This window comes from Hippopotamus amphibius, chromosome 3, assembly GCF_030028045.1.
Source record: "Hippopotamus amphibius kiboko isolate mHipAmp2 chromosome 3, mHipAmp2.hap2, whole genome shotgun sequence".
In the NCBI taxonomy this organism is placed as follows: domain Eukaryota; kingdom Metazoa; phylum Chordata; class Mammalia; order Artiodactyla; family Hippopotamidae; genus Hippopotamus; species Hippopotamus amphibius.
The window spans coordinates 43732495-43746589 of record NC_080188.1 but is presented as its reverse complement, the minus strand read 5'-3'; the positions used below and the strand labels follow the sequence as shown (position 1 = coordinate 43746589).

Below are 14095 nucleotides of genomic sequence, written 5' to 3'. Positions count from 1 at the left end.
GCATCCAATAAATCTTTCTGTAGAGGTTGCACATGTTTGTTCCTGTTTATAGTACATGCTTGTTTAATCTTTCCACAAAGCCTTTCTTGTCTCACACAATGTTTTCTTAGACATACAAAAACTGTTTGACTCTTTCTATAAACTGACATGAGCAGGATTCTTTCCAATGGTTTTCTGAGAATTATGATGGAGGGATTTGTAGTAATGATCTACAGAAAACATAACACTATTTAAAATTTGGGACTTTAAATTCTTGGAAGACTCTTGCTTTTTTTCTCAACCCAGTTTTCAAAACACTAGTTTTAAATTCTCATCCCCTCCTCTCTCTTGGGATCTTTATGGATGGCACACACAGTTTCAAAGGCTATTATATGAGTCCTTAAGTCCAGGAGGCATTAAGTAGGTAATGCCATTTCTGACATTAAAATCCTAAAAATGTATAACAATAGAAGTATATGGAAATTTCAGCAAGGAATGTTAACAAGTCGTATGAAATTCTGCAATCTGTCTGGAGATTGAGATCAGCCAGTAAAGGCAATTCTCCCTCAGAGGTATCACGTTCATTAGAAAGAGGCCAGAATTCCTAATTTGATTTTGAAACTATTTGTGTGCTATTGTGGCCACGTGGATAATTTGCTTAACTCAGTTTTCCCCTTCTTAAAATGATCCATCAATTTCTAAAAGGAAATATTGGTATCACAATTGTCATGCCCATTAGTAATGTCTAGTGATTCCGTAAGAGGCGTAGGCTCTGGAGTCAGAAAGCAGGAATCCAAATCCCAGCCCTGCCAACGACTACTGATGCAACCTTCGGCAATTTGCTTACCCACTCCATGCCTGCTTTCTCATCCATAAAACAGGCGACAGTCCCTACCTCATAGGACCGCTACCGGAAATAAATGAGGGAGTGCATGTAATGCGATTAGGATCATCCTTGGTACACAGTCACTACCTAATAAATGTCAGTTGTTACTCAGTTGAGTCTAGAAATGCATCTTTAGTTAAAAACACTGGAATGGGGGTTAGCATGGGAGCAGTGGACCACAGGAGCCCCCAGTCTCTTTCACAGACGAGCCATGTGACCTTGAACAAGTCACTTCATTTCTCTAGTGTGTCAGTCATGACCATGGCTGGAAATAGAAGGCAATCTCAAATGGGATTCTGAGGAAAACTGAATACGTGGACTATTTACAGAGGTATGAGTCACAAAAAATGGCGAGTACTCAGCGACGAGCAACATCAGGAAGCCACTTCTACCCCCTGGCTCGGAAAGGCCAAGGAAGTAAGAGTCACCAGAGCCTGGTGCGGGCCAGGGCCTGGGTGGAGGACCCACCTGTCGGGGACTACATTCAGAGGACAAGCCACACTGCCAGACCGCCTGGTAAAGCAGAGGCGGTGAGGTGGGGGGAGGCAGACACACCCTGACCTCTGCCTTCCTGTGCTCTTGGGACTCTGCTTTAGCCAAACCCAACAGGAAGCCAGAGGGCAAAGGAGCCTGAGTGCTGCAGTCCACAGTGGTCAGCCTCTAGCGGCACAGAGCAGGACAATAAGGCAGAGGGTAGTGGGGCCGGGGGTGGGGGGTGGGGGTGCGGTGAGAGGTAATGGGACAAAGGGGCCTCAGCTGAATCCGACGTAAACTCGTGCTGGGGGACTGAGCCTCTAAGGGTCTTTCAACCTCTCAATCTTAATATTCTCGTATTCTGTTTTACCTAATTACTATTTTGTGCTCCATCTAGATTATAAAAGGTCTGCAATTCAGTAATTCTAATGGATGATTAGATATGTATATACATACTTGCTGAAATTAAATAGAAGCCTCTCAAAAACTAGAACAGGTCCTGTGCTGCTCAAAATAGTGAGTGGTTGACCCGCGAAGAGGCAAAAGACGGCTCCAGAGACAGCAGTGCCCAGGAAACTCTCCAACACGCCCTAATAGAAAGAAAACGTAGGTGTTAAAAGAAACATGTCTTGTTTCTCTTCATGTGTGATGTCACTAGGGGAATTAAGCCACATGAATATGCTATTATGAGGGCTATTGCAAACAGATCAAATGCAAAGAATAAAGATCCTTACCAATGTGAATATTACCTTTTATTTCACCATACATGTGATTTAGTCATTCCTGCCTACTCCAAAGGCTGAAGCGCGCCAAAGAACTATAATGACTATAATGACCAGTAGTTGCTTGCAGAAGGCAAAGGGTGATTCTGATCCACTTTTAAAAATATTAGTTGAAACTTCTGTACATAAAATTGCATTATACAATCCCACCAAGTGTGTAGAAGTGATTTAGTACCTTTGGTGGCATTTTTCTCTCTGTGGTTACGTTCAGGGTTTGTTTTAGCCAGATTTCACCTTGCACATACCAGGTACTTATAAGTAGCTATGTTTTATGCATAAAAGCTATTTTCTACAGAGGAAAGCTTTTTAAGCAGAGAGGGACCAAAGGGGACACACACAAAAAATGATTTGCCCTCTATCCTGCAATCTCTAAGACACCAATTCCAAAGAAAAATTCTTATCATATATTCAGTGTCCAATGTAAACTTATACAAAAGCTCTGAGCTACTTTATCTCTAGAGGAAATAAATGTGCAGGGACATGAATAACTAAACCTTTGTGGCCACATCTCCCTGTAGATGTATGTCTGAGAAACAACTCATTATTGCCCTTTAGTATAACAAGACCAAAGAATTTATACATATATATATGCACACACATGTATATATGTATATACACACATATATTTCCCTTTAGCATAAGAACAAAGAATTTATATGTATATATATACACTCATATATATAGATTTCCCTTTAGCATAACAAGAATTTATATATATATACACACACACATATACACATGTATATATGTATATACACACACACACATATATCTCCCTTTAGCATAACCAGAAGAATTTATATATATACACGTATATATGTATATACACACATATATACATATATAAAATATCATATAATCATATAATAAACAAAATTATTATAAAGGAATTGGTTTTTAAAATCAACTTACAGAACTTTAAGTGTTATCCCCACTCAAAAGCCATCCTAGGAGACCCTTATTATAATGATTACTTGAAATTTTGTTTTTTTAGGCTAACAAGAAACCTTTATTCAGAGATCAAACATCAAGGGGAAGAAATACATTCTGTAACTCTCCACCTCCACCCCCCGCAAAAAAAGCATAAGCAACAGGATACATATTTTCCAAAAATTACTAACAAAGAAATTAAATCTTTTCACTTTTAAGATACTGGATAAGTAAAATAATGCATCACTAAAGACTGAATGAATTAAAGAAAAATGCCAAAATATTGAAATATTTTTTATATGCTTCAAAGCCAGCATTTCTTTAGAATGACTTTAGCAACAGTACATCCTCCTCTTTTAAGGGTAGGATTCAGTTGGGAAAACTGAAAAATCCTCTAGCATGGCATTATGTAATAATGGGGTTGGGGTGGGGATGGTGCAAAAAAGTGAGAATTGACAGATAATAAGACTGGCTCCTCACACAGTGAGCAGACACTTTCTAAAACAACTCAGTACAACTACTTCCATCCAAGATGTCTCGGTCTGATGTGTGGTAGGTGAGTCTTACAAGAGGAACCCATTTACATAACTGTGAATTCCACTGCATGTTTGAAGGGTGCCATCTTGTTATCGTTCAGCCATTCCACACGTAATCACTGTACCCAGCTCATTCTTCCTCAGGCGCAGAGCACGCAGAATAACAGGCCAGGCTAACAGAACCAGGCTGCTTTTATGCAGAGAAGAGAGAAAGAGAGTCCCCTGTGCCCAACAAATAGTATTAGCCTTGATCTCTTATCTGTGAAGATACTGCGTTTCGGCAGGGGGCGGGGGGTGCAGCGGGTTAAATGACATGCACAAATCCACTCACTGTGGCACAAGTCTTTGGAGAACGGTTACCTGCCCAATTACTACCGCGCCCTTGGCAAAGAGAAGAGGTATGCCTTCGGCTGGGATTTTCTCGGACTTGCAGTTTTTTCCTCCCATGCACAGATTGACATTGGGCTTTTGATGTCTTTATCATGTATCTTTCTTTTTCATGACTCACTTTAGTGTGTGAGACAAGAAAGGGTAGGGACTGGAAGGCTCTGCCTGGCAGGACAAGCCACACTCTGAGTACATGTGATAGGCAAAGTCTCAGTACGTCATTCTCTGTCAAGCATAGGGAGTGACTGTTTCTCATCACTACTGCAGGATCAAACCACAGCACAGCCTGAGTGTAAGAGAGAACACGAATGAAGAAAGGAGGCATGTGAGGTTAAGAATTCTCTATCTGATCTGATGGCGGCTATTAACCTCTGTGAGGGGTAAGAGCGGGGTCGCTGGTGTCATCCATGTTTCTCTTCCTCCCATCATGCTATACGTTATCCCTCCACATGCCCTGCAGGCACCCAGGAGACACTAAAGGAATCCAAGAAGATGCCCAAATCACATCCTAGGTGCTGCTTATCAAAGGCCAACAGCCGTGGTTGCTCATTCAGTGAAGATAACAACTAACCTCTTCCGGAAAACGGCTTGGATTTATGGAAGTCATGTGACTGTTAAAAAGGTAGATTATTTTTATTTCAGTACGCGCTCTGTTGCTGACAGTTTTAAAACAGAGACAGGTGATTTATTATACACACTGCACTGGAAACTTGCTTAAGCTCAGAGATGTTTCCAGTGTTTCTGAGAAAAAACTATTTTCACCACATTTTGACATGTTGCTCTTGACAGCACAGAAATTTTAAAAAATAATCTCATGCAATGAATAACTTTAACTGTAACTAGAATTTAAAGCAATTTATAAAGCGAACTATCAAAACCCCCTTTTCTGATTTATTATAGTCAGTGTTCACTAATATAAAAAAGGAAATAATGTGTGGATGTGTTATTTTTAACAGCTACAGCTCATAAAGACACTTCTACATCTGACTTCCCACAGAGGAACAAACTCCCTAGCAGTTCATGAGAATGTAGATGGCTGAACTCTGAGGGGTGGCAGAATCAGGTGCCACAAAGCTTCAGCTCCATTTTGACTTGGTTTTTATTTTATTCCATTTCCAATGAGGTGATGTCTGCTGTGAAACAGAAGAAAGAGCTAACAACTGGCCCTCTGGAAACCCAGAGTCTAGACTCTGTTTTGCCACCAAAGAGCTGATGATCTTGGGAATGTCACTTAACCTCTGTCAATTTTAGTTTCTTCATGTAGGAGAAAAACATCAAGGTGGTACAGTATAACAAGGGACTCTGGAGTCAGACCACCTTGACATCTAGAGTGTATCACACACTCCATCGATGACTTAAGCAAGTAACAATCTCTCCATGTCACATACCATTCAAGTGAACATTAGATTAGATAATGCATGTACAGTGCTTAGCAAAGTTGCTGATAGATATGTCTTTGATGAATAGTAACATATACATAATGTATCTACTCAGATATGAGATGAAGAGGCTGAACTAGGTCTCTTCCAAGGTCTCTTCCAGGTGGCTCAGCACAAAGAGCATGTCTTGGAGTCAGGGATATCTGAGTTTAAATCTCCGCTCCACCAGTTATCAACTTCTCTAAATCCTAACTCTCTTCTCTGTAAGATCAATAGCTATTTCACAGGATAATTATTTGGACTGAAGATGACAATACTATAGAAAGATAAGAATAAAGTAGAGGTACAATAAGATGCTGGTCCCCTTTTCTTCCTGCTTCTCATCTCCTTCTTGCCTGTCTGCCTCTATTACTTCTCTGTCCTTCAAAAGAGGAAGGAGATGGGGAGACAGTCAAAAGGAGTGAAAAGATGATGATTAGTCCTCAAGGGAAAAGGGGGTTGGGGGGGAATCCTCTCTAGATTCTCAGTGTTTCCCAGAGTGAACCCCAAATCAACAGAAGCCTTAAAGGGCAACGCTTCAGCCATTGATTTTGTTGCTTCTTTTCATTCCTTGTGTCACTAAACACATGGAATCAACTATAATAAAACAAAATAGTTTGTTTTACTTTACAGCACTGAAGTCCAAATCCACATCTAAAACAATTTGTGAACATTTTTCTGTTCACATGAGGGTGTGATGTTAAACCAAAGATGGTCCTTGTTTTACAAAAGAGCTGAGAAAATCAACACAAATCTCATGATAGAAAAATCAAGCATAAAAGAAATCTGACCATAGGAGAGAGATGCTCTAGGAAAAAAATAGCCAACCATGATTGGTAACACCAGCATTTTGTCTCTCAGCTACTTGTGACAAGGGCTGCCAGGGCCATCATACCTGTCATGGCTAACGCAGAGCAAATACATTCAAGATGATAAAACATTAAAAATTTATGCTGTCAACTTTGACTTTATTGCAATTTAGCATCTTTAGTATCTTCACATAACACTCAAGAATGGCCTTTGTTGTTTTATGTCCTTCTTATTAAGAAATGTACTACTTAGATTAATAATTAATCCAACTGCAAAACTGCCTTAAAAAACAAAAGATTTTCTATTTCTTTGACAATTTTCAGCCAAGTAAAACTTGAGAAAAAAATTATTTTGGTGGCAATAAATGCTAAAATATTCACCAATGTTATTGCTACATTTCAAGTCTTTTTAAAGAAATTGTCTTCTGAGCATAAAAAGAAATTTCAGCCCGTGTTAGCTGTAATCTATTCAAACTGTGTAGAATGTTGATTAATAAAATTAAACTTCTCTAGTTGAGTCTTTGAATCTGAAATTTAGCCAAGAAAAATGATGCAGCCTAATGCCATTTAAACATGGTCACTGGAAACAAGCAGACAAATCTGAATTACCTGTAGGAATTTTGATGTCAGATCCCCAACATAAAGCTACATGATCAAAAATAAGTGGAGAGATGATGCAAGTATCTAACTCAAATTTGAGTCACATGAGAATTATCTGGGTTTTTGTTTGTTTGTTTTTTAAAGGGAAAAAGAAATACTGATTCTTTATTTCCACTTTGGACAACTAAATCAGGATCTCTGAAGATCAGGCCTGGGGAATTCATAGTTTTTCAAAGTTCCCCAGGTGATTCTCATATGGTCCAAATCTGAGGTGCACCCATTCAAGCAACCTCCCTTCCTCTATCAAAATAAGAACCGCCTGCTAGCATGGTTAACACTCGGTGGTTACATACACCATTCATCTACACTAGGGAGGAAGACTGGATATACAACCTTCATTTTTTACTTCACCTGTGTAGCTACAGACTATAAATCAATGATTTCTGTCCTGACAAATCACAGCTGCCAAATCCTTAGCGTGCCAGCTACTCTGCCTAAAAGTGCTTTGTCGTCATAAACAGGATTTCTGTTTACATTCCCCAGCAGGAATAGAAAAAAGAGGGAAGACTTGAAAGACTAATTATCTCTCTGCTTGAAGAAAAGTATGAGCCAAAATCTTTACCAAAGAGCTTCAATTCTAAGTCCAATAGAATGGATGAGCAAGAAAGGGAGGCTTTACAATACTGTTTTGTTTGAAGAGCTGTGAATATGTATCTAGATCATCTGAAGTGTCCAAACATCAAATACCAGTATAACCTTACACAAAAATCAATTCCAGATGGATAAAAAATGTAAACGAAAGCATAAAAGAACTAAGATATGTGGGTAAATATTTTTCTGATCTTGGGGTGGGGAAACCTCTCGAATATAGGAAACTATAAAGACTGAAGATTTTGACTGCATAAGAATTGAAATCTTTACAGCAAAAGAAATCATAAATAAGGCTAAAAGACATATGGCAGACCTGGGGGAAAATATATTTGTGATATTTCTGACAAGCAAAAGGAAAATATCTTTATTATACAAAGAGTTTTTATAAGTCAATGAGAGAAAAAAAAAGTATGCCCAAAAGGAAAATATTCCAAGAGTACAAATATAAAGACGCATAGAAAAACAATAAAGTGTGGAAGGATATTAACTCTCACTAAAAATCAAACAAATTTAAATTGAATAAGAATGAGCCATCATTTTTTCAAGCCACAGAATGACAAAAATGAGAATATGAGACAAATCCTGTTTTTGCAAGAGTGTGAGCAAGCCACCACTCTTGTCCATTACTGGTAGAAGTATAAATTGGTATAAACTTTGTGAAGTGTAATCTGAAATAAATATCAAAAATAAGTATATCCTGAAATCACATTCTGCTAGGAATTTACTCTAAGGAGGTAATTACAAAGTATGAAAATGTAGTTAAGCACCAAGTTTGTTTACAAATGAAAAAAACTGAAAAAAACTGGAAGTCTACTAATAGAGAATTTATTAAGTAAATTATAGCACATACATCATGTGTATAGATGCAGCCATTAAAAATAATGTTCAAGATCTGTACTGAAGTGGGAAGACTTCCATGAAATGCTAGTCATGTATATGATCACGTATATGATCTCATTTACATAAAATTTTATACACTGATCTATCTGTTCACATATGCATTGCAAGACATATGAAAAGATATTCATGAAAAGGTTAATAATGGTTTTTTCTGGGCGATGGATTTGGGAGCAAAAATATCTTCTATGCAGTGTTTCTGTATTGTTTGAATTTTCTACAATGCATAATTATATCTTATTAAAAACAAAGCTATTTCAAAATAATTTCAAGCTAACCACAAAATAATTTTAGAATTTAGCATCAATTGGGATCTCCACTGCTGCCCAAATGACTATCATTTTCTGGTCACCAAGAAAATAGAGTTGACAAAGGTCTTTAAAATTTAAAAAAAAAAAAAACAACCAAATAAGTTTCTGACAAGTGAAATTTGGTTAAAAAAAATTACTTAACTTCAACCAAACATGTTTAATTCAAAACTTGTACATAAAATGAGGTAAATTATCTAAAGTTAAATTTCCTTCCAGGGAAAGGAATGACCAATATTCCTTGGAAGCAAGTAAGAAGACCAGCACCCTTTACTTTGTCACTGAATAGACATTTTTTCTTACCAAAGCAACCTAATTGAATCATTCCGACAGACTATCTCTACCTAACTTTTGAAACTAGAATATGTTTCTGGTACAGATTAACAAGTCACCTTCTATTTTCACTTCAAGGAAGAAGTGCAGTTTGGTGCCAAAGTGCAATATTCAGGTAAGGTGAAATGATCGTACAGTCCTCATATAGTAAAGCAATTATCAGCTGCTTTAATCCTGCTGCTATAAATTGCACATGATAAGTTTTGTAAAGAAGTGTCTATCTTTTCAAGGAATATCATATACGAATAAGAAATGATACAATTCCATCTTAAGCAGATTGATCAAATATTCTCAGCATAGTATGTTAAAAAAAAGCCTCAAATTTAGAGATGCCAAATTTATATTTATAAATGTTCCCTTCTTATGAAACAAGTTCCCTTAAAATGTGCTCTGTTAGGCTCTATAAATAACACAAAACACACAGAATTCTAAAAATCTTACTGTATTCTTTTACTAAAAGGTTTGTGAAAATATGATCATATTTACTCCTGAAAAAAATTTAAATGACTTTCTTCACTCAGTCTTCCCTCTAGACTGTTCTCAGTCATTCACAATCAACAATGTCGATTTAAATTAAAGCACTTTTCTGTGTTCCATAAAGCTCAGAACAACTTTCAAACAACACAAAGACTTGCCACAAAGCATCCAAAAAGTGTGCCTTATATCAGTATCTTACCCATAGACTAAGCTATCCATAAATACTTGTTAAAATAACATTTAACAATTTAAAGCATCTAAATGAATAGAACAGTATACCTACTTGGCAACCAATAATAGAAATATAACGCAGTGAGTTCACATGCATGGTCACAGAGAGTTTAGTTGTGGAAAGGACATGCTAGGATAGTGAAGATAAAAGCCCTTGTTTACCTGACAGCATGGCAAGGGGAACAGAGCACTATTACAGTGGGACTTAATGAAAAGGACAGTAAGAATTCTGCACAGTTCTCGGACCTCAGAAAGCCTATGCTCTAGGCCTTTGTGTTTAACTCTAAGAACAGGAAACAGTCACAAGCCAGGGCTAGATCCTAGATGAATGTAAGGTCAACTCTTGGCAAAGCAGTTCAGTCACTCCCAGAAGCCCAGGCTAGACTTTAATTGCCCACAGTTAACGAGGAATCCATGCGTATCCTCTCCGGAAGCCTCAGAGTCCTCTCAGAGAAGCATGATGGCCCAAATGCATATGGCAAGTTGAAGAATACATATAGTTATCTAGGTTCCCATTATCATTTGATTATATCTGGAGCCACTGTAGCCTCAGCTGTTTCATTTTGAACACAGTCCCATGAGAAATGATCCATACCGCTCCCAAAATCTGCTTCTAAAGCAGTGTGTGTATATGCACATACACAAACACACACACACAATGTGTGACACATATATCATTACATATATATGTGTGATTATTAAATATATATAACTCCGAATATGTGTGAATATTAATTACATATTATATATGCATATATAATATATATATATTTCTGCTCTGAAATGAATGCTTAAATGTAAATTTCTGTCTTTGAGCAGGCAAGCCCTCCTGAAGAGAAGCTGGCAGAAGTTGGCTTAAACAACACCAGTGCAGTGACTCATCTGTGTTTTCACAACATGCTTTTCTACCCAGCACCCATGTCTATTTGTAGCCTCACAATAAAGGCTATGTGAACCATCTCTGAGCTGCCTGCCTTTAAAAGCAAGGACGCTGTTCTCAGTTGACTCATGTGAGCTGCCTGTGCTTTTGAGAATAACCCACTGCCACATTTATGAAGGCATGTGATATAACTGAAGATTATTTCAGGCGGTGCCAATGCTTTTCTGCTTAGTCTTGACCGAGTGTTTAGAAAGTCAAATGAAGCCACAGGATTTCACCCCCCTAAATAAGCCCACTACAAACCACTACTGGTATCTCTGGGGGCATAAAAAAGATTGCTTTATCAATACTCCAGATCGTAAATACCATCAGAATAAGGAATCTTGTCTATTTCGGTCATGTTACCTATATCCCCAGCACTTGAAATAGTGTCTGGCACATAGTAGACACTCATTAAATATTTCCAAAGAAATAACCCAATCTCTGCCTTGGACCTGTGAAATAATAACCTGGGTCTCAGCACCAAATCCATAAAATATTTTGTTGTCCTGATGTCGAGTCAAGAGGATGTCTACTGCCAGAGCATCAAAACCTCTGTACGTTATACAGACAGCCAACAGGCACATGAAAAGATGTTCAACAACACTAATTATTAGAGAAATGCAAATCAAAACTACAATGGGGTACCACTTCACACCGGTCAGAATGGCTATCATTAAAAAGTCTACAAATAAAAAACGCTGGAGAGGATGTAGAGAAAAGGGAACCCTCCTATACTGTTGGTGGAAACGTAAATTGGTGCAGCCGCTATGGAAAACAGTTTGGAGGTGCCTCAAAAAACTAAAAATAGAAGGACCCAGCAATCCCACTCCTGGGTATATATTCAGAGAAAACTATAATTCAAATAGATACATGCACCCCAATGTTCACAGCAGCACTAATTACAATAGCCAAGACACGAAAGCAACCTAAATGTCCATGGTCAGATGAATGGATAAAGAAGATGTGGTATATACATACAACAGAATACTACTCAGCCATAAAAAAGAATGAATGACACCATCTTCAGCAATATGGATGGATCTACAGATTATCATACTAAGTGAAGTAAATCAGATAAAGACAAATTCCATATAACATCACTTATATGTGAAATCTAAAATATGACACAAATGAACTTGTTTACGAAACAGAAACAGACTTGTGGTTACCAAAGAGGGGTAGGGTGGGAGAGGAATAAATTAGGAGTTTGGAACTAGCAGACAGAAACTACTATATATAAAGCAGATAAACAACAAGGACCTACTGTATAGCACAGGGAACTATATTCAATATCCTATAATAAACCATAGTGGAAAAGAATATGAAAAATGTATATTTATATATACACACATATATATGTATATATAAAACTGAATCACTTTACTGTACACCAGAAACTAAAACAGTGTAAATCAACTATTCTTCCATAAAAAATAAGACAAAAAACCCCCCAAAACACCTCTGTATGTTAAAGTACACACCCTTTCAGTTTTGAGATACCCCTCAACATATAAAATTCACCTTATTCCCTGGTCTTCAAAATAGATAAAACCAATAGATATACCAATCTAAGTCATCTATCAGTGCAAGAAAACCTAATTTGATGACGAGGTAAAATTTTTCCGTATTTAAATACCAGGATATGTAAAATTACTATGTAACTATTGAGTTAGGTATGTGTGGACACACCATTCAATTCATAGTTATATACATTATTTTAGATCTATAAACTCAGCACTTGGATCTATGAACCCATTTATTAATAGCACTGTTCCACTGAAAAGAAATTGATACTAGAGCACTCAGTTCAACAAATATCTATTAACGATCATTAATTTTTTATCCTTGTTTTCAGTGTTTCTGCCACCCACTGAAAAAGTACCAAATGGTAGTATTTCATCAATATATTAAAGAAAGAAGTCTTCGGAAATGAGCAGAAAATATGTTCATCACTATTTTCATTCAGAGAAATTTTTGAAATAATGAAGTCACAGTTTCAGTGAAATTATCAATGAAGGTCACAAAATCTATTAATAAAATGATCAAATTATGTCTGGCAAATTGTCCTCATAGGTTTGAATTGGATATTTTGAATTAAGTCAACTTCCAGGAATAATATCCAGCAAATGGTCATTTTAATGGACATCTTAACACACTGAAAGCATTTACATTTCTCCTAAAATCTTCAGAACCCAGAAAACAGCTTACTCCACCAAGGCCTTTCCCATAACACTTACCACAGAGGAAAACCCACAGTAACCATATATGTTACACAACAGAATCTTGTACTTTGCAGAACTTGCTCATGTGGAAATTAATTCACCAGGAGGAACCAACAAGAGACTTTAACAGATTTCTTCCCTGTCTCAGATGCAGTGTTTCAAAGCTAAGTCTTATGAAGTTGAAAAGGAGTTCAATTCAGCTTAAGGTGATAAACTAACACATAAGAAGTGTCATACTGTCTCCATCTCAATGAGAACATCTTTGAAAAAAAAAAGTGTTGAAAAATTATCTTCACAAAGTCTCTCTATATTCTGAAAGACAGAAGGAGGTTTTGTTCTTGCTGCCCTCTCAAAATCACAGCTTTCTTTGATTTTCTAACATGAGGCTACCTGTATTATCCTCCTCGTGCTGGCCTCAGGGTGCTTCCTGGTGCTTTCTTTTCCTCTTGTTCTCTTGAATGACATGCTTTAGTTATCACGATGCTCTCATTTAGATGAAGAATAGCTGCCCGATTTGAATACAGGTCAGATTTTATAAAAAATGTGATCACTGACATCACTGTTACAATTCAATTCATTCATCCTTATGAGGAAAAAAGCGTGAAACATCCTCTTCATATACTTCATCTCTGTGTCTTACCATGCTTGGTTTCCATTCCCTATGCCTGGGGGATGTGCTTTCCAGAACAATGTGCTGGCCAGAACAAGGTCATTTTTAAAATGTTAATCAATTGCCAATATTTAAGAATCATCAGATTTCACATAAGAAATTGAATTTTTAATTTTAACTTGAAAATCAGAAAATGAAGGAATCCTGAGTGCAGCTTCACATGGGAACAAGCAAAGCCAAGTGGCAACTGCCCCCTTCCAATGGAGCAGGAGCTCTTAGGAGTCATCAGAGTGCCCAGTTGTGACAAAGCCCAAGCCAGCCCTAGGAAAAGTCATGTGGGGAGCCATCAGTCCCCAGCTTCCAGACATCCCAGCCTAGGCACCAGTCATGTGATTAAAGAAGCCCTCAGGGAACTCCAAACTTACTACAAGTCTACGAGGACCAAAGAGAACCACGCAGCTAGTCCGTCAACCACCAAAACCATGAGAGAGAGTAATAAAATGGTTGTTTGAAGCCTCAGATTTAAGGGTAACATGCTATGCAGCAACAGATAAAGGCTAAAAGATAAAAGCACTCAGCAAACGAAGTACAATTGTTTAATGTCTCCCTTTTTGCATGGGTCAACATAAATTTCACAGTCTCC

At 37.5% G+C, this 14095-nt stretch overlaps 1 protein-coding gene across 3 annotated transcripts in view; it reads right to left on the bottom strand.

The window, feature by feature from the left end:
- SLC4A4 (solute carrier family 4 member 4) overlaps nucleotides 1-14095 on the bottom strand; it is a 336115-nt gene that overhangs the window by 89982 nt on the left and 232038 nt on the right. For all 3 annotated transcript variants that reach the window (XM_057726750.1, XM_057726751.1, XM_057726752.1), the window contains exon 13: nucleotides 1796-1929. In XM_057726750.1, the coding sequence (XP_057582733.1) occupies nucleotides 1796-1929 (134 nt within the window). The remainder of the gene's footprint in view (nucleotides 1-1795; nucleotides 1930-14095) is intronic.